General features: G+C 42.6%; 1 protein-coding gene and 4 non-coding genes across 6 annotated transcripts; all 5 read left to right on the top strand.

The window, feature by feature from the left end:
* The first annotated feature begins 244 nt into the window (after positions 1-244).
* Positions 245-27463, top strand: NOP58 (NOP58 ribonucleoprotein). Of its 2 annotated transcripts, none has more exons than XM_054070181.1 (15): positions 245-380; positions 4263-4339; positions 6081-6133; positions 7867-7991; positions 9013-9149; positions 10272-10336; positions 11636-11770; positions 12654-12799; positions 13754-13880; positions 14542-14705; positions 16482-16616; positions 17935-17996; positions 20442-20575; positions 25266-25420; positions 25955-27463. In XM_054070181.1, exons 1-15 carry the CDS (start codon positions 336-338, stop codon positions 26009-26011), a joined length of 1617 nt encoding a protein of 538 aa, XP_053926156.1. In that variant the 5' UTR covers positions 245-335; the 3' UTR covers positions 26012-27463. The 2 variants fall into 2 exon arrangements, with proteins under 2 accessions (XP_053926156.1, XP_053926157.1); XM_054070182.1 differs by having other exon boundaries at positions 25302-25420; positions 25955-27461.
* Positions 6386-6474, top strand: LOC128852612 (small nucleolar RNA SNORD70). The gene has a single exon (XR_008450596.1). It is a non-coding gene; the product is annotated as a small nucleolar RNA SNORD70 (small nucleolar RNA).
* LOC128852613 (small nucleolar RNA SNORD70) lies at positions 10922-11010 on the top strand. Its single transcript, XR_008450597.1, has one exon. It is a non-coding gene; the product is annotated as a small nucleolar RNA SNORD70 (small nucleolar RNA).
* LOC128852610 (small nucleolar RNA SNORD11B) lies at positions 12900-12983 on the top strand. Its single transcript, XR_008450594.1, has one exon. It is a non-coding gene; the product is annotated as a small nucleolar RNA SNORD11B (small nucleolar RNA).
* On the top strand, positions 14052-14137 carry LOC128852609 (small nucleolar RNA SNORD11). Its single transcript, XR_008450593.1, has one exon. It is a non-coding gene; the product is annotated as a small nucleolar RNA SNORD11 (small nucleolar RNA).

Raw genomic sequence — 27463 nt, 5'->3', positions numbered from 1 at the left:
TCTTTCCCTACCTCAAATGCAAGGTCACACTGATACACACAGTAGTTCCTATCACAAAAAGTGGAATATTTTTTTATTTATCCTAAAGTAGACTTCATCCAAGTCATTATTTTTGGGAATCCGCCCCTTTACGGTCCTCCCCCGGCCGGCAATTCTCCCCTATCCTCGGCCTCTGCCACCCACCCCAGCCACGTAACTCCTGAAGCGCCCCCACCCCGCGCGCTTCCGTTTCCGGTGCCACCACTTCCCCTTCCGGCGCGCGAGCGCGTGGCGGCCTGCGCGGGGTCCGGCGCGGCGGAGCACGTGTGTGTCTCGTCCCGGTCCCCGCTGTCACCATGCTGGTGCTGTTCGAGACCGCCGCTGGCTATGCCATCTTCAAGGTGAGGGCGGGGGGTGGGAGAGGCGCTGCGGGCGCGCGCGGGGCTGGCTGGGCGCGTTCCCGGAGCGGGGCTCGTGGTGGCCGCGGGAACCTGTGGCCGTGATGAAGGAAGGCCTTACCGTTACCAAAAGTGGAATACGGTGACTTAAGCTAAAGCAGAGTTAAATTTCATCTAAGTAATTGTGGTTTTGGCAAGTCAGATAGAACGTCGCTCTGAGAGCGGTTTTTTATACCATATTTTCTTTCAAGCAGTGTTTTCTCAGACCTTGTTGTGAGAACTGATAAGTTTTGCTGCCGCTGGTTCGTGTATTTAATTAAATTGTAATATAAATATTGTATCAAGACATAATATGTAGAGAATCTCCAGACGTGAATTAATAACCTGAAGGCATAAACACTCCTTAGAGTTGCAAGAATTTATTGATATGCTTAATTGTGTTGTATGAGGTAGCTGGTTTAGGTCAAGGTCGACCTTCCAGTACCTGAAGGGGCTACAGGAAAGCTGGGGAGTGTCTGTTTACAAAGGTTTGTGGTGATAGGTCGATGGACAGTGGGTATAAACTGGAGAGGAGCAGATTTAGACTCGACATAAGGAGGAATTTCTTCACTCTGAGGGTGGTGAGGCAGTGGCCCGTGGCTGCCTCATCACATGGCTGCCGTGCTTCCCATGGGTTGGAACTAGATCATCTTTAAGGTTCTTTCTAACCCAAACCATTCTGTGATTTTAAAAGAGAACTTCTTTAGGGCTGCAAGAATTTGTTGATGTGCTTAATTGACTTATGAGATGTAGCTGTCTTAGGTCAGGAGGGAATCTAAAGGGAGTCTCCAGACATGGTTGGAGAACCTAAAAAATAAATTTTCTTTGAGGACGGTTCTTTGTCTAAAACTAGTTTATATACTTACTGCTTTTGTAAGATGGGATGCATTTTTAGAAGGGCATCTTGATTCAGCACTGAATTGTGAAATAAAAGCACTATTGTTTTTACTTCGAAAACTTTGTTATAGAATCATAGAATACTTTAGGTTGGAAGGGACCTTAAAAGCCCATCCAGGTCCAACCACCTGCCCTCGGCAGGGACACCTCCCACCAGACCAGGCTGCCCAAGGCCCCATCCAACCTGGCCTTGGACACCTCCAGGGATGGGGCAGCCACAGCTTCCCTGAGCAACCTGGGCCAGAGCCTCACCACTCTCAGCGTGAAGAAATTCCTGCTTATGCCCAGTCTAAATCTGCCCCTCTCCAGTTCATACCCATTCCCTCTCACACTATCACTACAAGCATTGTCAACAGTCCCTCCCCAGCTTTCTTGTAGTCCCTTCAGGTACTGTAAGGGCACTGTAAGTTATCTGTATCTGTAAGTTATCGGAGCCTTCTCTTCTCCAGGCTGAACAACCCCAACTCTCTCAGCCTGTCATCATATGGGAGGTGCTCCTGCCCTCTTGTCATCCTTGTAGCCTCCTCTGGACCTGTTCCAACAGCTCCATATCCTTCTTATGTCGAGGATTCCAGAACTGGACATAATACTCCAGGTGGTGTCTCACAAGGGAGGAATAGAGGGGCGGAATCCTCTCCCTTGACCTGCTGGACACACTTGTTTTTGTCCTTTTCAATATTTTAGCAGTGGATGAACAGTGTGAGAAACACTTATTCTTTGGAGATGGTAACGTCCTTTGTTCAGTCTGGTCTGTGCTGAAGAGCTGTGTCTGCTGAGATCACCTCTCGTTGCAGCCTTTCCCCATGTCAAATGCAAGGTCAGAGCTGTCTCCAAAGCTCCAAATTAGCAAAGATTCGACTGTTTTGAAGTTTCATAATAACATTAAAATTAGACCTTGGAAAGTAATAGAATGTGCATGAGACTCCTGGAAAAATTTATCCACATGCCTGTGAGTGGGAAATGCATTCTGTCCCAGCGCGTGTCTGGCTGCGCACGATCGATGGGGTTCGCTCCCTCGTGTTGCCCAGGCTGATGAAGGATGCTTGGTTTGTAAAGCTCCAAAAGGAGTCTTAGAGGGTTTGTTTGCCGGCAGTTTCAGCATCACCGGGAGGAACGGGACACCTCGCGGGGTTGGTGGCCTGGAGGAGTCCAGCCTAGAGCCGCTGCAGCGCCCCGGCCCGGGCTCTGCTCGGGGTTCGTTCCCTTACGGCTCCCCAAGGTCCTTCGTAGCGGCTGATCGCGCTGCCCCCGCCCCGCTCGGTGGTCCCGGCTGCGGCGCTGCTGCTGGGTTCGGGCTGCGGTGCGGGCGCGGAGCCGCTAGGGGGAGCTCGGAGCTATAGAGGGGCGCCGTGCCCGGAGCTGGAGGGGGCGCCGTGGCTGCGCCGTGCCTGGAGCTATAGGGGGTGCGGAGCCGCTAGGGGGCGCCCGGAGCTGTAGAGGGGCGCCGTGCCCGGCGTTATAGGGGGTGCCCCGGGTTATAGGGGGCGTCGTGCCCACCTTGTACCTGGAGCTGTAGGGACTAGGGGTGCCCAGTGCGGGGTTGCGGTGGGCGGGTGGGTGCTTACAGCTCCAAGAGTCCAGCAGCTGCCAGCAGATGGAATTTTTATTCTGAATTTCAGGAGGCAGCCCTGGCCACGCAGTCCCTTTTCAGCAGTGCCAGTGTGCTGCCAGCAGTACCTGTGTGCTGCCTTTGTGCGTGTGTGTTCCAGAGCTTTTGGCCTGTGCCATCTGGGCAGCTCTCAAGTGTTCCCTGGTAGCAAACAGCCTAAATTGTAAGGGGGAATGGGACATACCTGTGTTCTAGATCTTCAAAGGGTTTTTTCCAATAAGTCTTGCTACCTTGTGGGACATAAAATACCTATCAGCACATAATTTCTAGAAACTAACAGCCTGAGCTGTTAGTAGCTTAAGCCTTGAGCAGCTTCTAGGTCTTTATTTCTCTCTGTGCACCCATTTCTGTTTATAGAGGCCAGACATTCTGTAGGCCTGGGGGTAGGAACAAACTGAGGAAAGGCAGAGTTGCCTCTGTCAGGTTTTGCTGTACCCCAGAGTAGTCCCGTGGGAAGTGAGTGATGATGTTTGTTTGCCCAGTTGTTACTTCAGTTTGAAAAGAACGACCTCCTCTAACCTAGGTTTAGAAACCTGGGGTGGAGCAGACTTATACTCCCAAGAAGGATTCTCCCTGCACCCAGTCAGATTGCAGTTATGTTGGATTTACCTTGTGGGGACAAAACTGCAGAATTTATGAGCGATGTGTGAAGCATGCGATACTGTAAAGACCTTGGTTTTGCGAAGTGTGTGTAGGCTCCAGGGGTGCAACTGTTACATCTGCAAGCATTCCCTTTGTGCAGAGGTGGGGTTAAGCCATTGCTCCCCCCTAGGTAATTAGTGACTCAGTTGATTGCAGAGCTGCCTGTGAAAAGTTGCCTTTGCAGAGATGTCCTTTTTCTTCCTTGGGCTGCCTCAAATGGATGGGAGTAACTCGTGGGATCACTCCTTCCTGTTAGATGTCCCAGACATGTCTGTATTTTCCCAAATCAGTGGCAGGTTTGGTTTTGGGTCACTGGGGTTATGAATGAGTCCTGTAGAGGTGGTGGAGCAAGCCCAGCTTTGATCAACAAGGGTTTGCTTTAATGTGCTGGTTCAGGAGGACCCAGCCACTATTGAGCAATTTCTGAAATATCGTTGGAAGTAAAAAAAATCTGTAAATAAGGTGTTACATTAGTAGGATAAAGCTGCTGAGAGAGAATGTTGAAACTGGAGGTCAACAAAATTGACTTTGTTAACTTAACTCAATCAATGTTAATTTTCAGTAGTTGATTATGTTGCAAATCTGCTTCAGGTCTTATCTGCTGAATACAGGGTCTAAAGTTGTTCAATAGTGCTTTAAATATATAGTTGTGTGGTTTTGTTTTGGTGTGGATCCTTTATTTTTTCTTTCTTCTACAGGTTCTGAACGAGAAAAAGCTCCAAGAAGTTGACAGTTTATGGCAAGAATTTGAAACTCCTGAAAAAGCAAACAAAATGTAAGCAGCTTTATGGGGAATAGCAGCCTGGCTTTTGGAAGGATGTGACTGCCTGTGGACTTATGCACATCAGAGGTTTAGGAAGAAGTATTGATTTTTATTTTGCAGTATTGTAAAGCCTAAAAGTGGTGAACAACGATAATGTGAAGTTAGATACTCAGAGAATCTTGGAATATCAAAGCAAAAGAAAACTTCTTTTCCTTGCAGTGTAACTAAGCTGCAGAAGTCATTGCCCTGTGTCACTGAAGCAAAAAATTAAAATAGTTTAAGGAGACTTAGAAGCTTTGACAAGAACATCCAAGCCTGTAATGCTGGAAGTGGCTGAAATGACAGGGTTTTGTGCTCACAGGAAATTATAAAAAAAAAAAAAAAAAAAAAAAAAAAAGAGTTTAATCCAGCTGAAACTAATAGCATGTGAATCACTGTGAACTGATTTTTTGTTGTTGCCCTTGCCATTGTGGAGGGTGAGCACTATGGCGTTGCTGCACAGGGACTGCCGTGTCTATTGACCAAGCTGGCCTTTCTAGCAAGTTGTCCTAAAGCTGAGGACAATGTTGGATTGCTTCCAGGTCTGTCTTGGGTGTTTTTATTGGAAAAATAAACACCCCTTTGGTTATAACAGATACCTCTGAACAAGCTATGCCTTGTGCTTTGGATTTATCCTGCTCTCTAACAGTATTTAGAGGAGAGGATGGAATATTTCACATCTGCCTGTTTGTAGTGTTGTTAATCTTGGAAAACATCATCTCGGCCACTTGCTAGACAGGATGTGGCTCTTAATGGATATCTACTCTGATCAAAGTAATTAATCTCTCTCCTGCCTTTCTAAAAAGGTATCACTGTAAGCCTGGAGCTTCTGTTGGGCTCTATGAATACTTAACTCAAGGATTCAGCTTTTATCTATGACCTTGCTTCCTTTGCAAATACTTGACTCACAAAGAGTAGTGGTTAATCAGAACTGGATTAGTCAAGTGTCTGTCCCTGACAAGGGATTTACTGGGTTGAGATAGCTTCTTGACTGTAACTAGATATCAACACCACAGATTATGTGAGGAGGAGAGGGAAGTTGGGCTGGAGGATCTGGCATGGTGTGGTTAAATGCTGTCCTTGTGATTTCTGGCTCTGGTCAGTAGTTACAGCATGGAAGAACTTTTTGTTTTTTGTTTTAAACTCTGCTTGTAACTTGTATTCTGACATCTAATTACAAGGGAGAACTGAGAGATTCACAGGCAATGAATCAGTTCAGTTTTAAAATTTTGGAAGATGCATTTGATGGAAAAGCATGTTAAATCTGGGCTGTGCAGGCTCTGCATTCCACAGAGGGAGAAGGTTCCCTTTTGAAGATGAGTGGGAAGATGCTATCATCAGTCAGTTGGCAGTGACACCTAGTTAATCAGGGTGCAGTGTTGTAACTTAGATGGATCATGTCTGTCTTTAAATATGAACTACAAAACAAAAAGAGGGCTTAGGTTTTCTGGTTATGTTGGCCCTAGATACACTAAATCAAAAGTCCTTTTTTTTAATCAAGTATATTGGACCCAGCTGAAAAGGCACATTGGGCTCAAAATTAATCAGCAGGTTTAGTGGTTTTCCTTCTTTTTAAGGATCTGGATATTGATCTTTGGTCTTGCAGTCTTAGGGAGAGGAGGGGAACGATAATAATAAAGCAGAAAAAATGTAAAACAGTTCTAGCATTGGGTTTATCTACATTCATTTACATGCTTGTATTTTTCTTCTGTAGAGTAAAGTTGAAACACTTCGAGAAATTTCAGGACACAACAGAAGCACTTGCTGGTAAGTGAGTTAACACTGTTTTTAGGTAAAAAAGGCCTGTCATGCCCTGTTTCACCCATTGTTCACCTCTGTTCCTGATCTCTTTCTTTGCTTAGCTTTTAATTTTCAAAGTCAACTCTTTTGTTGTTTTATGAGGTCTTCCACCCAGTCCACAGTGCAGTAGAGATGTAAGGAAGTCTTTTTTCCCTACTGTGCTTATTTCCCAAGCACCTCGCTTATGAGCACTAGGTAGAAGGTTTTATCTGATATCTGTAGCCTGTTGTCAATGATGGATTCTTGTTGAGACTGAATATAGTTGATTTGAGTCAACATTTCGTCACTACCACTGAGACAACAGACAGATATCAAGACTATGTATTATTACAACTGCCCTTGGTTTTTCAGCCTTAAACATGCCTGTTCCATTAAAAGAAATTCAGGAGTTTGAACAAAGGGAGAAGTCTTGCATTGAGTAATTTTTACTAATTCACTTAAATGCTTGATGCTGTGAACTAGTTTGAATGGAAGTGATAAAAGTTCTAGCTAATCATTCAGAAATGATGTCACTATTACTGCTTAGTGTGATGTATAACATCACTAAGTGGATGTTCCATATCGCGCTTACAAGTGAAGAATGGATCTTTATATTCTAACGTGGTAAGGATAGCTTATCAAGGAAGCAGTGTAAGAATGGAGACACTACCATCACGCATGAGAAGCAAGTGAGATCAAAGATGCTGCTGCTGCTGACTTAAAAAAAAACCACAGACCTCGCAGAACAGTGAAAAAAATAAAAAAAAAAAACTTGTACTACTTTGGTTCAGGTGTACTTATCTGTGAAATGGAGGAGATTATTTGAATAACCTATGTCACATTTATTTTGAAGGGAAAACGGTGTACGTGGCTCTTTTAAGTGAGCTAGGAGCTATTGGCCAGCTTGAAAGGTGGGAACTTGTCTCCATTTTAGAAAGGTTGAGAGGAAATTCAGCGCAGCACTTAGATTTTACCCTTACATGTCATTAAGGTTTTGGAAATCAAAAGTCACTGGCTTCTGCTCTATTTACTGTGACAAAGATCTTGAATCAGTCACAGAAGTTCAGTGGAGCACAGAATTGACCCGCAAGAAGAGCTGTATAAGTACCTACTGGAAATACATTGTGTGGGATTGTAAAGCTTTTTACGGATCTAATACTTGAGAACAAAGAACATCCTTTTAAAATTGTTCAAGCTACATGCTATGTTAAAATGTTCTGTGTCTGACTACCCAGTCAGTGTGTTTGGCAACTTTCTTTGTCGGGCTTTAGATAGTATAATACATTATCATCATCAGAGGATGCAAATAAGCCATTACTCAATTTAGGGTATCATGGTTGCTGACTAAGGGACCTGGAAAATGGTTGGTTAATTAAATGATATGCATAATGTTCCCATATAACCTTGCCTTTGTAAATGTTAAACATAAATCTAAAGCATATGGCATACTGTTTGTAGAGATCCTTAAGATTGACAGAAATAGAACTGAAACCACATGGAGAAAGGAGAGGCATCTGGGAGAAAAGTTTTTGATTTAGGCTTCTATAGGATCAAGTATATAATTTTATTCTATTTTTATTTCAGCCACTGCATGGCAAAGTAGTATTGCAGCTCAGACTAGAGGTACTGTGGGCAGTTAAAAATAGCAAGTTTAGGGAACTATTTTTACAAGTTTTAGGAGGGGAAACAAGCTGCATGTTTGGTCTTTTTGTTTTATACAGCATCCACAGCTCTCGTAGAAGGCAAGCTCAGCAAGAACTTGAAGAAAATTCTCAAGAAGATAGTGGCAAAAGATGCCCATGAACAGTTGGCTGTGGCAGATGCCAAACTTGGAGGTGTCATAAAGGTGATAACTGATTTTGCCAGTCTTTCTTTTGTCTCATTCTTCTAAAATCTTGTGGCCAAGTTCAAGAGATCTTACAATTGGCAGCAACAGAATATGCTGGCGATGCTGTCTACAGTGTGGGAGATATCTGATCCTCCTGATCAAACGTGCACTGTGTGTATACTGGGAAGATGTTGTCTTAAGCACATAAGTGAATGATATGATCGAAGTGCACTGAGGTGTTGAGATTTGCTTTGTTTCTCTCTTAAATATTACTTAGAAACCCAGCAGATTAGAAAATTAATTTCACTAATTATTCCATCCAAAAAAAAGAGGTGGGGAAGAACCAAATAAAAAAACAGTCGGACACACTTATTCATCGCTATCAGATGCAGCAAATAGTGGGTGATGATTTATTGTTTTGTTGGGACCACACATCGTTCTGTCTCTCCTATCTCTCTCAGTCTACAAGCAGTTGTGTACATCATCCAGTCCTTGCCTACTGAAGGAAGGAAGTAGTACAGTAGAGCTGGACTGCTTTCTCATGTCTCCTAGGTGTCAAATACCAGGTTCCTATCTCGTGTCCAATTGCTGCCTGTTTCAGTGATTTTTTTTCTGACCACACCTCATTCTGTCTTAGGAGACTGGTGTAGGCTGCAAAATGAGGAGGATTTAGTGTTAAAATGAGTAATGCTGAGGACTCTGAACTGACCACTCAGTTTTGTTCTCTGTAAAAACCCAAAGCTTCCAGTCCTTTACCTCTGAATTTTCTCTGTGGCCAAACTGTTTCTAGTAAACTGCAAAGTCTTGATTCTTCAGTTCCAGTGTCTACATAGCAGATAGAGCATTAATTATACATCTCTTCAAACTGGAATTGGTTTTGTGTGGGGAACGAGGCGGGTCTCTGCCTTGAGCGTCAAAGATGACTGAAACTGTGATCACAGAGTTGGAGTGGGAAAACCAGGTATGATGACATGAGGCTACTGGAAGGAGGGCTTTAGAGGGATGTCATTGACATTGGAACTGGATTTCCATCCTTCAGGAGAAGCTGAATTTGAGTTGTATACACAGCCCAATGGTTACGGAGCTGATGAGAGGAATTCGCTCACAGATTGAAGGGCTTATTACAGGCCTCCCTTCTCGAGAGATGGCAGCTATGTGTCTCGGTCTGGCACACAGGTGAGTTCCTAGAACAGGTATGTTTCATCCCATGTCTGCCTCATTTTAGTGTCTTTGGCTGAGCTGTGTTGCTTGAAGCTTCCTTGTGTGACATGGACTCCCTCTGTAAATCAAGACACCTTTGTATCTGAAATCTTGTTTTATAAAGAAGGGCTTTCCTGTTGCACACACCCTGTAGGGAAAGGCTTCAGCTTTCCTTTGCATGTTATGTACTTGAGGATTTGATTTGAAATGTCTCTGTAGCAGTCAAATGGGTCGTTTAAAACTCCATTGCGACTGACAGGTGAGGTGAGGACCATGATTTAGTGATTTAATAAGATATAATACATAATGTGAATATTAAAGGCAGAGTTGTCTTACTCTCCCTTGCTATCACTGCCTTTTAGGTTTAGTGGAGCAGTACTTAAGTACAAAATTGTTGGATCAGCATAGGATCAAGCATTCATTCAATGACTTAACTTCTAATCCGTATTCTGACATGGGCTTGTCCTGTAGCCATTGGCAATTGGAGAACTGCTTTGCTCTAGCTGGTTCCGTAAAAACAGATACATGTTTGCTGTTACATTGTATAGAAACTGGTGTGAATTGAAAAGAGTCTTGGAAGTTGCAAGTCCTCATTGTTATCAAGTGTCTTTTGCTGTAGAAATTTTAAACGTCTATTAAAGCCAGATGGCAATTGGCTTTTTCAGACAGTGAGAATCTGTTGAAGGAAGTTTCTTCTGTTGCTTTGTGTTAGTGTTGCTGATATTGCTGCTGCGTAGGTGCTGCTTTGCTGAGTGCCTCCAGCCGCTGTGGAAATGGAAGTGCTGTTGACAAATACTTTTTGTGGGGAGCCATGCAGAAAGAAATGAACAGCCTGTTTCCTGCCACAAGGCTAATGTTCAGTCTGCTACACGTGGTACAGATAGCGTTAACTTTCCCTTTCACCCTGGTCGTGGGATTTGTCGGAGGTATTGTGAAACCATGTCAGTGTGACTTCTGGCCACAGCTGAGAGCAGTCGGTGGCATAAAACTGAGCTGATATGAATGAGTGTATGGACAGCCATAGTTGCGTGAAGTAGGACTGGGTGAGACATGCTTAGATGTCAGGTTACTGATAAAACTGTATTTCTGTCCCCTCAGCCTTTCCCGATACAAGTTGAAATTCAGCCCAGACAAAGTAGATACCATGATCATCCAGGCAATTTGTAAGTATATTTAGAGCTTAATTTATTAATGGATCCAGCTTAGGATAGCTGACTTATTTACATTGGTTATGGAAAAGTTATTTCTATTTCCTCCTAGCAGCTTTCTGTAAATCGGCTATTGCTGTTCAGATAGGCACAGGGTGTGTTTTCTTAGTACGGTTTTCCACAAGTGTGAACATTTTTAGGTTAATACAGTAAACTGGTGTCCGCCATTACTTATCAGAGATCAGCTGAAATACAGGCAGTGTTAGCTTAGTCCTCTGAGGACTCCCCTTCCCAATGTGTCTCCCTTCTGAGTAATGTTGGGAGAATGAGGCCCACAGGACAGGATGTTTTGACTCTTCATTTTGGAGGTATCATGCAGAGGGGACAATGTAGAAATAAACTATTATGTTAGGCACGTAAATCCCACTGCAGTTTGTAATGCTGCATTCGATCTCTTTGCTTTGTTAATGGAAAACAGACTGCAACTGTAAATGCAGCCAGGAAAACCCTTCCTTTAGTTTTCCTTGAAGACATCCACGTCATAATCGGCATGCTTGCTGTGAAGCAGTGGTGAGGAATCCTGTTTGGAATATTAATTCCCAGACTGTTGTCAATGATGAAACATACTTAAAGCTGAAATTAATGATTTAACTCAGTTCCTTCGTCACTACCACTGAGACAACAAATGGGAACATGGGTATTGCATTAGAAGGAAATACTTTAGCCTCAGGACTGTGTAGCAATATATGCTGTCGGTGTTAAACTTTTATGTTTTAAATCCAATTGTCAGTCATATCTGGTAAATGGTGAGCCTGTTGGATTTGTGTTGGATATATTTATATTATAAAGGCAACTAAAGGGCTTAATACAATCTTTTAAATCAAGTAATTGAATACAAGATCAGTTCCTCGCCTTTAAAACTTTTTTCTTAAAGTTTATTAGATGTCTGAGTTTTACATCAGTTTTATGTGTAGCACTTTGACTGACTGAAAGGCAGCATAACTGCCTGCTGTTCTGCTTCTAGGGGAATGTGCTTTACATCTGTCAAAGGATCCTGTCCAATACAATCCTAGTGATGAAGCTTTCAGACCACGCTCATGGGAATTCTAGTATTTCTATAGTATTGTTCCTGGGATTGTACAGCTCTCTGAAGAGTAAAGACTTCTAATGTACTGCAGCTTATGTTTCTTTCCAGTCTTTATGGGATAAAATACTTCAGTTTGTCTCCCTTTACGCTCTTAAATTTGTTGACTTGAGAATTTTCCATTTTTAGATTACCTTTTTAGGAAATAAAATCTGTTCTTTTTCTCTCAGCACTTCTTGATGACTTGGATAAAGAACTGAATAACTACATCATGCGCTGCAGGGAATGGTATGGCTGGCACTTCCCTGAATTGGGCAAAATCATCACAGATAACCTAGCATATTGTAAATGTGTGCGGAAAGTTGGTGAGTAATAAGGAGGCATGAGCCTGGCGAATGTTGCGTGTTAGTGTGTGATTGGCACTGATTTGTAGACCAGCCATGCACTCATCCAGCTATTGTCGTGACCCTGTATACAATTCGGCCTTCAGCAGCAGTGTAGATGGGGCCAGTAGAAAAGTAATGTATGCTTGCATCGGTATGATGATGCAATTTACCATTTCAAAGCTTAAGAGAAAGCTAAAGCCATATCACCAGTCAGTTCTGCGTGGACCACCAATATATCTTACTAGGATGACAGTCAGCAGATCAGATTGGAAGTTAGCTGCTGAAAACTGATGTAAAGAGAATTGCAGCCTGGTTTTCGGTGTTCTTGAAGACTAGGACTGCTGTAATTATTCAAAAGAGCAGAAGGAATGTCTGCTATAATATTTCAAACACTTGCCTCACCTCTTAGGCATGTGTGTTTTGGTTTGGTTTGGTTTTTTTCCCAAATAATGAAGTTTGCAGTCCAGAGAGACTTGTGGTCTTAAGCGAGCTTTTTTTTCCCCATTGTAGGAAGAATTACATAGGTTTGGTTAGTGGCAAATGACTGCTCACTTCCTGGAATTCTTCCTTTGTAATCTTGTGACTGAAATTTTTGCTGTAAGCAGCTATTGAAAAGGTGACGTATGCAGTATTACAGTATAAGGCCTTTTATTTATAGTTTCGAATTTAAAATTTCCGATCATTCTAAGTTAGTGTAAACATAAAGTCAGAGCATTGATGTATATATTAGGAGTTTGGACTAGGATAATAGCAATTTTGCCTCACTGTTGTTATTTTGGCCTTTTATCTTCATCTGTTTCTGTGCTTTTTTACTAATCCATCTCGCTCCCAGCACAAACATGCTTTCATCTGTGCCCCACAGGAGACAGAAGCAATTTTGCCTCATCTGATGTTTCTGACATCCTACCAGAGGAGATCGAAGAGGAAGTGAAAGCTGCTGCAGAGATTTCCATGGGGACAGAAGTATCAGAAGAAGATATAAACAACATAATTCATCTCTGTGATCAGGTATGTACATGTGGATGAATAACAATAGGAACTCCAGTTAGCTGTATCAGGGCCTCTCATACCAAGGAGAGGTTTTCCCAGGGTGTTGCTAACACACTTGTGATGGCAGTGATGATTCCTATATTGTTGCTCTCCTGATGTACAGACATGAGGGTGTGCAGTCACTACCTCATCTGAGCCATCTCAGACTGTTGATGTCTGGACAAAGTCTTCCAGAAGGAGCAGTCCTACTTTTTGTCAGAGTTTTGGCATCATGTGCTTTTAAGTCCTTGAGATAATGCTACTCTGTAGCCTCTTTTTATCTGTTACTTTTGAAGCTAAGTGATATACTTGGGGGTTAAAAGTGGAGCACTGAGGCTCCAGAAGAGTTCGGAGCCCTATCCTGCTTTCATCTAGACTGTATGTGAACTCTCTCTGACTTTACTGGTGCCAGTCAGATCCCTTTGTGACTTTACCAGGGAGTGGCAGGATTAGGAGTAGTGAGTTCCTGTTCTAGGTCTAGACTGGGCTGCCTTTTCATGTACATTCTAATTGTGTGTATTTGTATGGAAAAAGTAAAGACCGTTTATCCGATTTCAAGAGAATGGTGTCGAAGATTTATGTGAAAACTGAGTGTTCCAGGGTTTTGTCCTAAAGAAATGTCCTTACTAAGTATTTTTGTTCTGCTTCGCTGTCTTTGGCGTGTTTTCAGCTCCTTCATCGGGAGCTTTGCTTGAGAAACTGAAGTTGCGTAAGGGAATAAGCAGCACGGGTCCAATATACTTTGGGGATGGAACTCTGCTCTGGAAATATGCCCTACTTAAAGCTTTCTATAAGTCTGGCTCTTGACTGTCTGCATTCTGTTAGTCTCCATCGTTGGAATTCTCAGCGCTTCCTCATTTCAATCTGTTTAGCTCATGCTGTTTGTCTGTCAGCTAATACTGATTCCTGCAACCAAACTCTTGTCTGTGCCAGGTGATTGAAATCTCTGAGTACCGGACACAGCTGTATGACTACCTGAAGAACAGAATGATGGCCATTGCCCCTAATCTCACTGTCATGGTGGGTGAACTGGTCGGAGCAAGACTCATTGCTCATGCAGGTGGGTTACACTCATCAGTGTAAATAATGCTTAGATGATCTCATTAGGAGTTTTCTCTGAGGAGCTGATCGGCTAAAAGCATGATGCAAGGCCCTGATGAACATCTCGTAGTAAAGGGGGTGTGGGATGGTAGCTCTTGAGGAATCTGAGAATACCAGCATGAGCTTGGTAGTAGTCTGTGATGATAAATTTTTTAGTTGGCCTGAGTTCTTTTTGGTATATGAGGGCAACTCAAGTCACTACCTCTTCTGAGACACTGACCGAGCCTCCTGCTGATAGTCCAGTCACTGCAGAGGTAAAATACTAACAAAATGTCATTAGGCTTTTATAGTCAGACTGGTTCAAGGTAAGCGGCCCTCTGTCTGTGCTGTAGTTCTGTGATGACATGTTCTTGCTGCCAGACTTCATCAGGAGAAGGCATTACTCCAGTAGAGTATGTTTTATTGAGTCAACTTTCTTTCATGTTGGTGAAGCCAAGACAGTTAGTTGAAGCATGGAAGACTGAAATGGCTTACCTGTCCTTCAGGATATGAACGTGAAGCAGCTCTCGTAGAAATAGATGGCTCTCAGCTTCCTACTTGTAGATAGTGTAGGAATCTAGCTGCCTACTTCTCTAGCTGCATCTCTGACTAGTTACTGTTGCTGTGTCACCTCCTTCTAGGTTCCCTCTTGAATTTGGCGAAACATCCAGCTTCAACAGTTCAGTTGCTGGGTGCTGAGAAGGCTCTCTTCAGAGCACTAAAGACAAAACGGGACACGCCCAAATTTGGCCTTATCTATCACGCTTCTCTTGTAGGACAAACCAATACCAAAAACAAAGGAAAGGTGAGTTGTAGAATTGTTTACCAGTTTGTTTTTGTTTTCTGAATATCTGTTAATGGCATGGCTTGATCTTCACAGTGAGGCTCTTTTCATGGCTTGATTCACTGTAGTGCTTCATGCTTAAATGGAAAACGCCACTGTCTCACAAATACTGAGATGGCTGTCATTCCTGTTGGCGAAAGTGAATGGGATTGTCCATTCAACACATCTAAGTAATAATAGATGTGTTCTTAGAATCATAGAATCTCAGAATGGTTTGGGTTGGAAGGGACCTTATTAGATGATTCAGTTCCAAACCCCCTGCTGTGGGCAAGGACAAGTCTGGGACTGCTCAAGGCCCCATTCAGCCTGGCCTTGAACACCTCCAGGGAGGGGGCATCCACAGCTTCCCTGGCCAACCTGTGTCAGTGTCTCACCGCCCTCATTGTGAAAGGTTTCTTCCTAAGGTCTAGTCTAAATTTTCCCCCTTCCAATTTAAAGCTATTCTCTTTGTCGTGTTGCCTCCCCATCTTTCTTGTAGGTCCCCTTTAGGCTTCTATGAGGTCTCCCTGGAGCCGTCTCTACTCCTGGCTGAATAACTCTAACTCTCTCAGCCTGTCCTCATAGCAGAGGTGCTCCAGCCCTCGCATCATCTTCACGGCCCTCCTCTGGACCTGTTCCAACAAACCTGATCCTCCTCTACAGTGAGAGGGGCGTTAATCCCCTGGTCCACGTCTTGGTTGTTCATTGAGCCAGGAGGGGCAAGGAGAGCCAGTGAAGACTGAGGAAAAAACGTTGTTGAGTACCTCAGCCTTCTCCTCGTCTGTTGATACAGGGTCACCATTTTTGTTCATCAGTGGGGGTACACTCTCTTTAACTTCCGTTTTCTGGTGGACTTAACTGTAGAAGCCCTTCTTGTAAGTCTTTGCTTCCCATGCCAAGTTCAGCTCCAGCTGCAATTTGGGCTTCCTGACCCCATCCCTGCACAACCGGGCAGCGTACCTAGACTCTTCCCAGGTTCCCTGTCCCTGCTTGCGCTGCCTGTGCCGTTCCCTCTTGCTCTTCAGTTTGACCTGCGGGTCTCAACTCAGCCACAATGGTCTCTTCCTTTCCTAATTTTCCACATATGGGGACGAGCTCTCTTGCGTTCTATGGAAAGAGAGCATATTTAAATATTTGCCAGCTCTGTTCTGCTCCCTTGTTCCTGAGGACCATTTCCCACAGGGTCCTACTGACTAACTCCCTGAAGAGCTGGAAGTTGGCTTTCCTAAAATTTGGGGTCCTGACTCCTCACCTGTCCCATATCTCTCAGGACCTTGAATGTTGGCTTTCTCAAAAGGGTATGTTGCTGCTTTCTTCTATGTGATGGCCAACTGAGCTGCTAAAAGCTTTAGTCTTGTTTGAAAATCAGACGCTCGTGCTGAACGTAGTAACTTGTGGCTTACTTTGAAAGAGTTCAGGCTTTCATAATGTAGGTGGAGGAATGTGTGTTTGAATTGTGGAGAAAGCTATGCAGCCGGAAATAACACCTCAGATGAACCTCATTGAAAGTTGGGGTAGGGTAGGATATGTATAACTAACTTGCCGTCTCAGATGTTTCCCTCTATTTATCAAGAAAATAAGGTGTTACATGAACAGTATTTCAGTGTTGGGAGAATGATGTACCAATTGTTTTTTGGACCAAGCACTGCTAGCAAGTGGTTACTTTGTTCTTCTGTTTGTGGGTATGGTTTCCAGATCAGAGTGAATCATTGCCTTATGTTAAGTCTTAGCATTTAATATTCTGTTTGGCTTTTCCAGATTTCTCGAATGCTGGCAGCTAAGACTGCTTTGACTGTTCGTTATGATGCCCTTGGAGAGGATACTAGTGCTGAAATGGGAGCTGAGAACAGACTAAAAGTAGAGACGAGACTGCGGCTTTTGGAAGAGAGAGGGGTAAGTCTAGCAGAGGGCTGCATGAAGCTGACGTTCTTGTTTGTGATGTGATTTTCTGATGCACTGCTTTCTGAGTCTTTCCTCTTCACTCCCTTGTGTGATTTAGTGTCACTCTTATTCTGTAGCTTCTCCCAGCCTTGGCTGGAACAGTAAGGTTCGTAAGATGGCTGCATGCGTTTGTTTGTATGTCAGTTTGTCTTGTAAGTTAAGGCAGTCATTTAAACATTATAATGAAAAATCTTAATTCTGTCAGGATGAATAAGATCACATATTTACATTCTACTGCATCTCTGATCATCATCATCATCATAATTAATTGCAAAGATATGCTTATTACTTTACCGCTTCTTTTTCTTCAGCTTAGAAGAAAGCATATCTGCGTTTCCTTCCCCTCTCGTGTTCTCCACCATGCTTCCCCAAAACGTGAACAGTGGTGACAGTGAATCTTCACCAGCCTCTCTCTAACTAAAGCAAAATTGCTGCATCTCCCTCCCATCATCTAATACATATCCTGCCTCTCTGTGTGTGCTGTTCCATCTGTTGCCATCAGCACAGCATGCTGGGAGAACGTAGGGTTCATTTTCCTCTTTAAGATGGCATGCCTGCTGCATGTGTTCTTGTAAATGATGCCTAGATTCAGCCTTCCAAGCTGGAAGATCTGATGCTAATGCCATAATACTGGCGTTGCTACAACCAAAAAGAAAAATCCAGAAAAAACCTGCGTGCTTCTCCTTGAGCATTTCATGGGAAGTGATACTTACCATCAAAACAAAGGCAAACTGATCACCTGACAACTACAAATTTAATTCAAATCCAGTTTAAGGCTTGTATTGTGGTTTTAAGGTTGGCTTTATGCCAGGTATGGGGCAATACCTGCCCTGACGTGCAGTTATCCTTGCAAAAAAATAAGTGTGCACAGATTTGAGCTGCTTATGGGAACTTAGAAGTATGATATTGTGTGTCGTGGCTGTGGAGTGTTTGACCCAGTACTAGATACCCTGTAATTGAATTGGGCTCTTGAAGAGCAGTATTAGAAAGGCATGCCTTTCTCACCCCTGTCACGTCTCTGTCACTATTCTACTCCCAGGTGTAGGACTCATTCAGGTACACAAGAGCCTGCCCCTAATGTACCTAATTATGTGTGGTACCTAATTGTTATGTACCATAATATATGGTACATAGATGTACTAATATATATTAACTAATATTGTCTGCCTATCAGTTTTTAATTTCTTTCAAGGGCTGGTGTAGAACTTGTGTTGAGAATGGTTTTCATTTTATGAGTAATTTGTTTTTCACTTGTAAATTTTTCTTGTAGATGAGAAGAATAAGTGGCACTGGAAAAGCCTTAGCCAGGGCAGACAAGTATCAAAACAAGAGGTGAATATTTTTTTCTTTCAGTTTGGCTGAGTATAAATAGCTCTTCATGTTTTTATCTCTGAGAAGCTTTTTGTTTGTGTGCTGAGTTGACTTAAGATTCAGAAAACATTTTCTGTGCTCTTGAACACTGATGGCAAGTCCAATTACTAATGGGAACTTCAATTTTCCCACATTTTACAGCTGTGGTAAAGCCAGTGAACTGAAGAAACAGTCCTGATTTTCTAGTAGCAAATTACTGACATCATCAGATAACAAATATATATAAATGCTGTCAACATCAGCCCCAAAAGCTGGATAGTTTGGGGAGTTAATATGTAGCAGCTTTATTGAATGCAAGCCTGAGTAAATTAAATTGGAGGAAACCAGATTGAATTAATTTATTTGACGTGGAAGCTGTCCTAGAGACCTACTTAATTGTTTTATTATTGAAAAAGGGAAAAAAAGCTGTTCTTGTTTTTAGCAAAGCCTGATCTCCTAGTTTAGGTCTTGTATGTAATAAGTAACACGTATCTTAAGCGATAGATAAGGCCGGTACTCTGGACACCGTTAGAGCGGTTTCTGGTGCCCAAAGTGACACTGTAAAATTGCATCTAGGGCAGCTGAATATCTAAGGATTTGAACAGGTTATAATTAGTCTGAGCTGTGACAACTGTGCTTTTCACTTAATTTGGTTGCAGGCATCTTGCTTTGCTTGGCCTGCTTACTTTGCTGAACCTTTGTCGTAGAGAGGGCAAGTATTTAGCAAAACCAGGGCTGGATGCGAGTTCTGTGAGGCAAAAATAGTGCTGCTGCACCCATCTGCAGTCCCAGACATCTTTCTCAAGCCTAACTATTAACTTCTATTTCCACGTGCTAGGCATATTGAAGGGTAGTGATGGCTGTGATTTCTGGAGCTGCTTTTGAAGAGACTGTGTCGGTAAATGAGGCATCGGGGAGCGCTGGGAGGCAGTGGCTTAGGGAGAAGGGTGTTGAGGAGGCAACATACGTGCTGGGTTTTGACCTCTTGAAATGAGGAGTCATGAATTCCTGCCAGGACACATTTCTGCTGTTAGACATGCTTTGCAAACGTGTCTAGGCTTGGGGAAGAGACTGAAGATAGTTCCTGGCTGTTTGGATTAGTCTGGCTGCCTAAAAAGGAAATTAACTCAGTCCCTGTCAAAGTTGTCCTTGTAGAACAGAAATGGGAGTACTGCTGCTTTAGGGAGGTTGTTTGACAGGCTAAACCAGTGTTCTAAGGAGATTGGCAACAGCCTCTTAGTCTTGTATGGAACTATGGATCCTCTGTGAATTAGCTACATCAAAGTAGTGTTTCAGAGGTTAATTGCGAGATAGTTTTTAGAGATGAGGCTCAAGTGGAGCAATTTCAGTGCACTTTCCAAAAGAGTGTGCGTTATGTATCTCTGGTACATTTATTTGCTGAAGCATAGTCCACTGTGCTGCATAATCAATTTCTGTAAATCAATATGCAGTGTTAATACCCATAAGAATAATTTCTGATCCTTAGAGGATGAATCGCTGGTACTGTCTGCTAGCATTACCACTTCCTTCCCCTTTAATCACTAGCCTCGGTTGCTTTTTGTATCTTGTGCAAGATAGCTGCTTCACATTCCTGTTTTAGAGACATTTTCATGCTTGCTATATGTTGAGGAGGGAAAGAATAGTTTACACTTACTGTTCAAAACTCAATTCTCCTTTTTCTTACTCAATTCTGTTCTGAATGAGTAAGAAGAAAGTAGCATTGTTATTAGGCAATTCAGTTGCCCCTGAAAAGGTCCAACTAAAGAGCCCTGGGTTTTTGGGGTGACTGGTTCTATGAGCTCCGTAGAGGAGTTTGGGACCGAACAAAGGAGCATACAGTATCAGAGAAGAGGCAATTTTGGGCAGAGATGAGGTGTTTGAATGTCCCATAATGTCTGATACAAGTGATAACCAGATGAGCCATAGCATTGCCCTGCATTGTGAGGTGTGCCTGGGAATGTAGTGATGGAGAGGCAGTGCAAAAAAAGCAGATGTAAAGCTGCTTCTAATCCTGTTTATGCACGTTAGCCTTGGGGTATGATTATACGGACTTACCAGATTGTGGGGAGTTGTGCTCGTGATCATTCAGCTGTGCTAGAAAGCAGCAGAGTTCACTGTAATGGGTAACTTAAGTGCTCTGTAGAGCCTTGAACAGATACAAAACAGAATCAAGCTCTTGCTTAACTGGTATTTTCTGTTCAAATCGGACAGTTTTACTTCATGAAATATCCTCTGTAGTCAGGATTACTGATAAACTGTTCGTGTGTTGGAGAAAGAGCCTCACATGTAGATGCTTCATCAGCTGAACAAGATTAATTTGTGAATGTTCTTGGGAGGCTGTGTTGGAAAGTTTATGTTCAACTGCAGGATCTTGCCTGGGGCCGAGGTCTTTTCGTTACTTAAACAGATTTGTTTTCTTCATTACAGCGAAGTAAAAGTATTTGACCCTTCTGGTGACTCTACACTTCCTACTGTTTCAAAGAAACGCAAAATTCAGGAGGTGGATGAGCAAGACAGAGAGGTTGCTGTGAAAGCAAAGAAGTTCAAAGCAGAAACAAAAGGTTAGTTGCTGCGTCTGTGCTGCTGGCATGTCACTGTGCATCACACAGTGGGGCTTAGTATTCACAACCAGCCACAATAACTGGTGATTCTCCTTGGGTATGACAATGTGTTTACAAAAAAGTAATAATCTTTTATGGACTGACACCAAATTACAGTCAATTTACTTTAAATATTTCCTTTTAAACTGTTTTAAGCATATAAGAACATTTAAAACCAAAATTCTACTCATCTTGTAGTTTTCTTGCTCAGCAGGTTTCTGCTTAGTGGGCTTCACTATCTTGAAGACAACCCTCTTCTCTGCAAAACCAGAACTTGGCCAATTTTCTTTAAAGAATACTTTTATATTCTGTATAGAAATGTTTTCAACATATAAACTTTGAATGTCAGAATCTGAGGTGAAATGACAGTTAAATTTCAGTCTGAATTTACTTAAAACATGAACAATTCTTATTCTCTGGAGAGCTGAAACTGAACCGTGGCCACAGTTTTTCTTTCAGTCACTGATAAGTTACTGCGTGAAGAAAGGTGTTTGGACTGTGACTTCAAAATGATCTGGTTTTTTATTATGGTTCATTTTAAGAAATGGTTCGTTTTTCTCTCTTCTGCTCTCCAATGTCCCTTTCAGCACTCCTAAATGTCTGGACTAATACTCGCTATGGTAGTGGAATACCAATTGTTTAACTCGGGAGGTGAATAAAAGGGAAGGGAAGATGGTTAAGTCTCTTCTGTGAGGGCCAGAGCCAGATCTAGATGTGAGGTCCTCACAGGTTTTGTCAACTACCCATACCTGCAGCAGGCAAGGGCTTTTCAGAGCCTTGTCTGTCCTTTTCCATGCTGTTGTGTTCTGGAATATCAGAGTGTAATTACACGGGTTCTGTACCTCTTCATGCTCAGCTGAGGCAGAGGTATGATGTTTCCACACACCAGTTGGTTCCTGGTGTCTCTGTACATGGATGGAGCAACTTGTAGGAACCTCAGCTCAGCTGAGATTTAAAGTTACACTGGAGGGAGAATCCTTTGTGCTGTAAAGCTGACATCTGTGCCCCAGCTTGTTTTCCTGTGCTTATCATAATAAGTCAAGGACACACGAGTACTTTAGAGTCTTGAACTTTGCCCGTTTGCTTTTTGGAGAATGTGGGTGTTCTCGCAGCTACTGCTTTTGATAATCTTTTGAACTAACTTCCCATAATATAGTCTCAGAATTGTTCCCTTGGGCTTCTCTTGCATTAATCAAAGCAAGTGTTGACATCTCACAGGCGTGAGCTCCTCACAGGTGAAATATTACATTTCCAGCTTGTTCTTTTACAGTATGAATAGGATATTTATGTTCATGGATACATTATTCAATGCTTCATGCTTCCCATGCACAAACCTGTTTGTGTTTGCTTCGTTTGCTTTTTTTGAGCATTGATATTCCCTGGTTTAGGGGTCGAGTGGTGCTTAGCAGATATCCTTGAGCTACCAAGAATTATTTGAGTAGTAGATGATCTTCAGAACGCTTATCGACTACTGAAATCTGTGTTGTTTGGCTGTGTTTTTCAAAATTCCAAAACCTGAAGTACAGAATTCAGGTATGTTGGTTTCCTTCCTGAGAAGATGTATGGTTTGTAGCTCCTGCTTTTTCCCACTTCTTCGTATCAGCTGGGTGATTTTATTTGGATACTTGGGCATTACAACTAGCTGTGCCAGTTGCTTCAGACTATGAAAGAAGTGTTCTCAGAGAAATTATTCATCTCTGATCACCTGTACGCGGAACTAATCTCTTCAGGCTGCCCTGTTGTACTCTTTTAAAGAGCACTGCCCCAGTGTTTGCAAATCTTGTGCTTTGACCACCTGGCAAAGTAGGTGGGTTTCCCTGGCACGGGCAGGCAGACCGTGCCCTTTTCCAGTATAGTTGCTGTGACTGCACAGCATGCCAGGGGATGAGGGTGGTCTGAGGAGTCTGACTAGATCAGTAAGTTCTGTAATACACAGAAGAGTGCTGGCATTAAGATCTGTGTTGCATGTCCACTTGAATATATGTGAGCCTTGAATTTCTGCTGTTCTTGGCTCTATTATTTTTGATGCAGTGCTTTGTTAGCTTTTCTCTGGTCAGAGATTACACAGCCAGACAGTGTTGTGAAAGAAGTCTCTGCCCCCTCCTTCCCCACGCTGTTTGTGTAGCTGCATGATATATGGGGGTGGTGGAAAAGCAGTCCAGGAAAGAATGGAATTCTTCAGCAAGATCAATTTTCATCCAGTTTGCATTGCAAGAGGCAGGTAAGGGACAGGAGTAAGTTGTGAAGCTGCCATTGAGAAGTGAATTGTCAAACTGTTAAAGCGCTTTAATACTTGTTGTAAAGAGAGACAATGTTTTTGAACTGTACTATCCTGAAATGTGAATGTTACTGCAGGATGAGATGTGTGGCATTCTCTCTCTCTCTCTCTCCCTCTGTTTGGAGGGCGTGTATGACAGTACTTTGGACAGGAACTGAGGTGGTGAGGCATGATTTCAAACCACTTTCATCTTTTATGCCTATAAAGAGACCAGGTGGAAGGATAGTGCCTGAATTGATTTATAATCCACTTAAGGCGTTGTCTGTTAAAACCTGTTTTAATGGTGGGTGGAGGGAAATAGGACAGCTATTTTTGTGACTGCAGTCTTTGAAGCTGAATGTGGCTAGACAGAATGTATACCACCAGCAGGGCTAGCCAGTGCCTCCAGTGAAGCGCTCATCAGGATATAGTAGCAGTTAGTCACTTGGAAAGGTCTCTCTTGAAAAGAGAAATATCATCTTAAATTAACGGACTGAACCCTGCCAGACACAAAGCCTTAAATCACAGCAACATCGTGACATGGCATCTTCATTCACAGGCAGTGTGATTTGATTCTGTATGTGTGGAGGAGGGAAGGTACATCCGCTTGGTGTGTAAATGCTTAGAGAACACTGGTGGAAAATGGGTTAGTGGAACTGCTGCTGGTAACCTGCAGCCCTGCACAGGGCTAGCAGTCAGACTGCTCTTGCTGATGCTGCTTTCTGTGCCTGATAGTAAGAGTTGTTGGCTTTCATGTCAGCTGCTGTGGATCACAAGGAAACCGTGCTGGGCTTCAGTAACTTAGTGCACCCAGGGGGAATATATGAGCACCCGTGGAGTATTTACCCTCATTCTGCCTAGGTACAAATACGTGAAGTCTTGTGATGAGTTTGGCTAGAAAGCAGCAACTGAAATCTTAAAGAAGGCATCTGCTGCTAGCTGTGAGAAGTGACAGTGCCTATGAGTGCACAGCACATCATCTGCGGTTGTAAATTGTGACAGATTCCGCTGCCTGGTGTGTCAGACTTGATGACATGTAGGGTAATAACAAGGAGATATTTTTCCAAGGTTACCACCCAACACTTTCCTTGAAAATGCGTAGCTTACCGATCCAGCTGAGTGAAAATGTGCCTCAAAGCGAAATGTGATGCCTGTGCTCCTGTTGTACTGTATGGCTTCAATGTAGCTTATGCTTATTTTTCTGCTACTTTTTATTTCCCTGTGTCATACATGGGGAGGTGAGGATACTTATTTTTACACGTATTTTGAATGCCTTATGCTTGCTTACTGCTCACTGTGAATGATGCACATGGCAGAATCCACTTAAAGGAACTGGTAAATGTAATTTTATCTGGAGTCGTTTGGTATTTTGCTTCTGGCATTTTTTAATGTCAGAAAACTGCATGTGTTAGCTGGCTGTATTTTCCTGTAGACACATCTAGAAATTTTTTACCTTGAAGCCAATTTTTTTTGTGCAGAGCTTATGTTAGAAGCAGAGATTTAAGTGTGTTTTTGACTCATAATCCTGCTGCCTTGGGGAACTAAACTTGTGACAAAGTGCAGTCAAGACGTTAAGAGACTGTTTTCAGTTTTTTATAATTGCTTTGGGTTTGTTTCTGTTCTTCTTGTAAGTGGTAAGTGAGCGAGCTTCAAGCTGCAATTGATTTGTTGTTTTGGGGGATTACAGTGAGAAAACTGCTTCTTGAGTCACACCTCTAGTAGGAACTGTACACACCACTGCTTTCAGCATCTCAGTTTTGTAGCTACAGACGGACAGTGGTTGCCACGTCCTGTACTACACAGTGAGAAACATTGTATCTGGCACTGACTTAGTTGTGCAAATAAGTTTAACTTGGGTTTTCTCCAGTAACAGCCTGGATACTACATAGACTGTCAGCTCGGTAATGACTTCTTCTTCGTTTTTTTTACCTAGAGATTCCTAAGACTGTGGTTTGTATTCTAGAAAATGAGTGGTAAATCATAGTGATGAAATAGGCCAGCTGTTGACGAATAGCTCTGAAAAATAAATGTAAGAGGGTATTAGTAAGTCTTCTCTTGGGTTAACATTCCTCTCAGCTTATATAAATAATTCGTGTATTCCAGAACAGGAAAGTTTCTGAGTTTTTTTTAAACTTGTTTTAAACTTTTGGGAGCAGCATTTAGGAGTGGTGTTTGTCCCAGGAGGTGTGCATAGTGCTGTCGGAACATTGCCGCTTGCCTTCTATGTTTTGATTATAGCAAGGAGCAGTCATTCAGCTAAGGACAAAGTGGAGGGAAAATAAGTGTAGGTAGTGTGGTATTCTGTATTTTGCATTCTTGCTATCATCACTGCATCCTTTCGCGTCTCATAGAAAGCTTTTCCTTTTGCCTTTTACACTCTTAATAAGTGACAAGGTGCCTTTCATTTTTCTTCCTTCTGTGGTACGGAAGAGACAACTGTAGAAGATAATGAACCTGTCAAAAAGAAGAAGAAGAAAAAGGATAAGGAAAAACAAGCTGAAGAAGAGGAGGTACTGACTGAGGAGCCCCCCACCAGCCCCACAGTTGAGGTGAGGCAAAATTTCTCCACTGCCAGCTTTAGTCTTGTCTCTTTCTGCATCTTTTTTTTAGCGAGGAGTAGGCTCTCCCTTGGTGCCGATCCACAGGCACCTGTCTAGTGTTTCGGGCTTGTAGGGAACAGAGGCTGTACCTGCTGAAGTGATGAAGCATCATTTGGTGTCTCCAAGCAACAGTGGAGTGGATGAGACCAAACCAAACTGGTTGTTTAGTTTGGAAATCGTGTTCTTAACATGGGATTTCATTTTCTCCCCTCTGTTTAGGGCAGCTGTGCTGCCTGAAATGGTGTGAGCGCAGTGCTGGGCTGCCTGCAGTGTAGCAGACAGCGCAGCCTCCCTTGCCCACTGGCCCCACTGTGTTGTAAACATCGAGCGTGTGTAGCAGCAGAGGAATGGGACCTGTCTTAGGTTGTGCTTTGAGTATGGCAGCTGCCGTGATGCTTGGAGTGTGAAGTTGGTTGCCTAGCTACGTGTGTTGCTTTTCTTCTCAATAATGGTTTGTTCATAGAAACATTTGTTTGTTTGCAGAATACAGAGAAAAAGAAGAAGAAAAAGAAGAAAGTGAAAGAGGAGGATGAAGACTAAGGAACAGGGGAGAATGTTGGCTCTTGGACAGCTGCCTCAGAGTAGCATTTCTTGACGTGATTTCTTTAGCCTCTTGCTGGAAACTAACTTCCCTGTTTTGCAAGAGGGCAAGGAGATGGATTTGCTAGCCGTCTTCTGCCGTGGAATAGGAAATGCCAGTGTCTCTGCTATTTACGGGGATTGCTGGTTTTTTTTTTTTTCAGTTTCTTTTGTTGAAAAGCTCACAATGGAGCCTCTTTTCATATGCAGTCTCCACCTATAGGAATAAAAACATTTTTATGGAGATTTGATGCCTCTGCCTTTTTAACTTGCTTGCTGGTTTTCTAACCATTATTAGGACTTTTTCTAAGATTTATTGTTTTAAATGAATGATAAGCAAAAAACTTTCTAAATGTGTTCTGTTGCAGTTTTATTCTGTAAAGAACTCCAAGGTTGTATTATTTTGAAATTTTCCATAAAAGTGACACAAATATCTCTGTGTAATATCAAAGATGTGTTGATCAGCTGAGGTGCATTATTGAGTCTGTGCTGTAGTTCTTCTGAGAGAGCCTTTTTTAATCATCTTTCAAACATTTTGGTTTTGCTGCACTGACAAGATGTAGATGCATGTTTTTAACTAACATGAGCTAGCTTCCAAATTACTTTTGTGGTGTTTATGACAACTTTCCTCACTTTTTTCTTAAAAAAGAAAAAAACCCAGGGCAAAATTACTTCTTCAGCTTTCTGATAATGAAGCTGAAAAGACAAGTGTTCTTTATTAGCAGCAGATAGCAGCCATTTGCCAATTTTGCTGTATTCTGTAGGGGATACAGATGCACTGAAGTAGCATCATATGATCCAGGCACTAAAGCTCTTGAAGCTTTATAGTGGAAAAGGAAACAATTTTTAATTTGACTAGGCTTATCGCACAGTGTAATTAATATGAAAAAGTCTCTTTTTCTAGGTGTAGTGGTAGATGACTAGTTAAACAAAACAGCAGTGGTTTTAAGTGGATAATATTTCATAATTGCAGCCAGTGTAGCTGGTGCTTTTTTGTGCTACACAGGTTATTGACCATCTCTTGTTGTAACTGCCAGTGGCTTAAATACCTGTTAGTGTAAGTGGATGTACTGAATCCCCAACAAAATCGGTAATGTGTTTATTAACGCAGGTGTGCCAGTGTCAAGAAGGTGAACTGCAATTTTTTTCCCCTCAGGAAGGCTGCAGTGGGTTTAACTGCTATAATTGCGTGGCTGGTCAAGGAGAATCCTGAAACAGCAAACTGTGACTGTGCTACTGTACTGCAGCCTTCGCAAGTCTTAGGTAGTACGTACGAGTACTTCTGTCACACTGCAGTCACTGATCCTTTAACATGCAGAGCTCTGTATTGCCTGGGAATATAGAGACCTTTCCAGTTCATCTACTTTTTGCCAGACAAATAAGATGAATTAATTTAAGCTGAAATATTTGAGC

This window comes from Cuculus canorus, chromosome 6, assembly GCF_017976375.1.
Source record: "Cuculus canorus isolate bCucCan1 chromosome 6, bCucCan1.pri, whole genome shotgun sequence".
Classification (NCBI taxonomy): domain Eukaryota; kingdom Metazoa; phylum Chordata; class Aves; order Cuculiformes; family Cuculidae; genus Cuculus; species Cuculus canorus.
This window is presented reverse-complemented; position numbering and strand designations above follow the sequence as displayed.

What these genes read in the sequence shown, in the direction of transcription:
- NOP58 (XM_054070181.1), top strand. Translation starts at nt 336, where the DNA reads ATGCTGGTGCTGTTCGAGACCGCCGCTGGCTATGCCATCTTCAAG. An exon ending in TGTCTCGGTCTGGCACACAG is followed by an intron (nt 9,150 to 10,271) that starts GTGAGTTCCTAG and finishes CTGTCCCCTCAG; the next exon opens with CCTTTCCCGATACAAGTTGA. An exon ending in TAATTCATCTCTGTGATCAG is followed by an intron (nt 12,800 to 13,753) that starts GTATGTACATGT and finishes TGTCTGTGCCAG; the next exon opens with GTGATTGAAATCTCTGAGTA.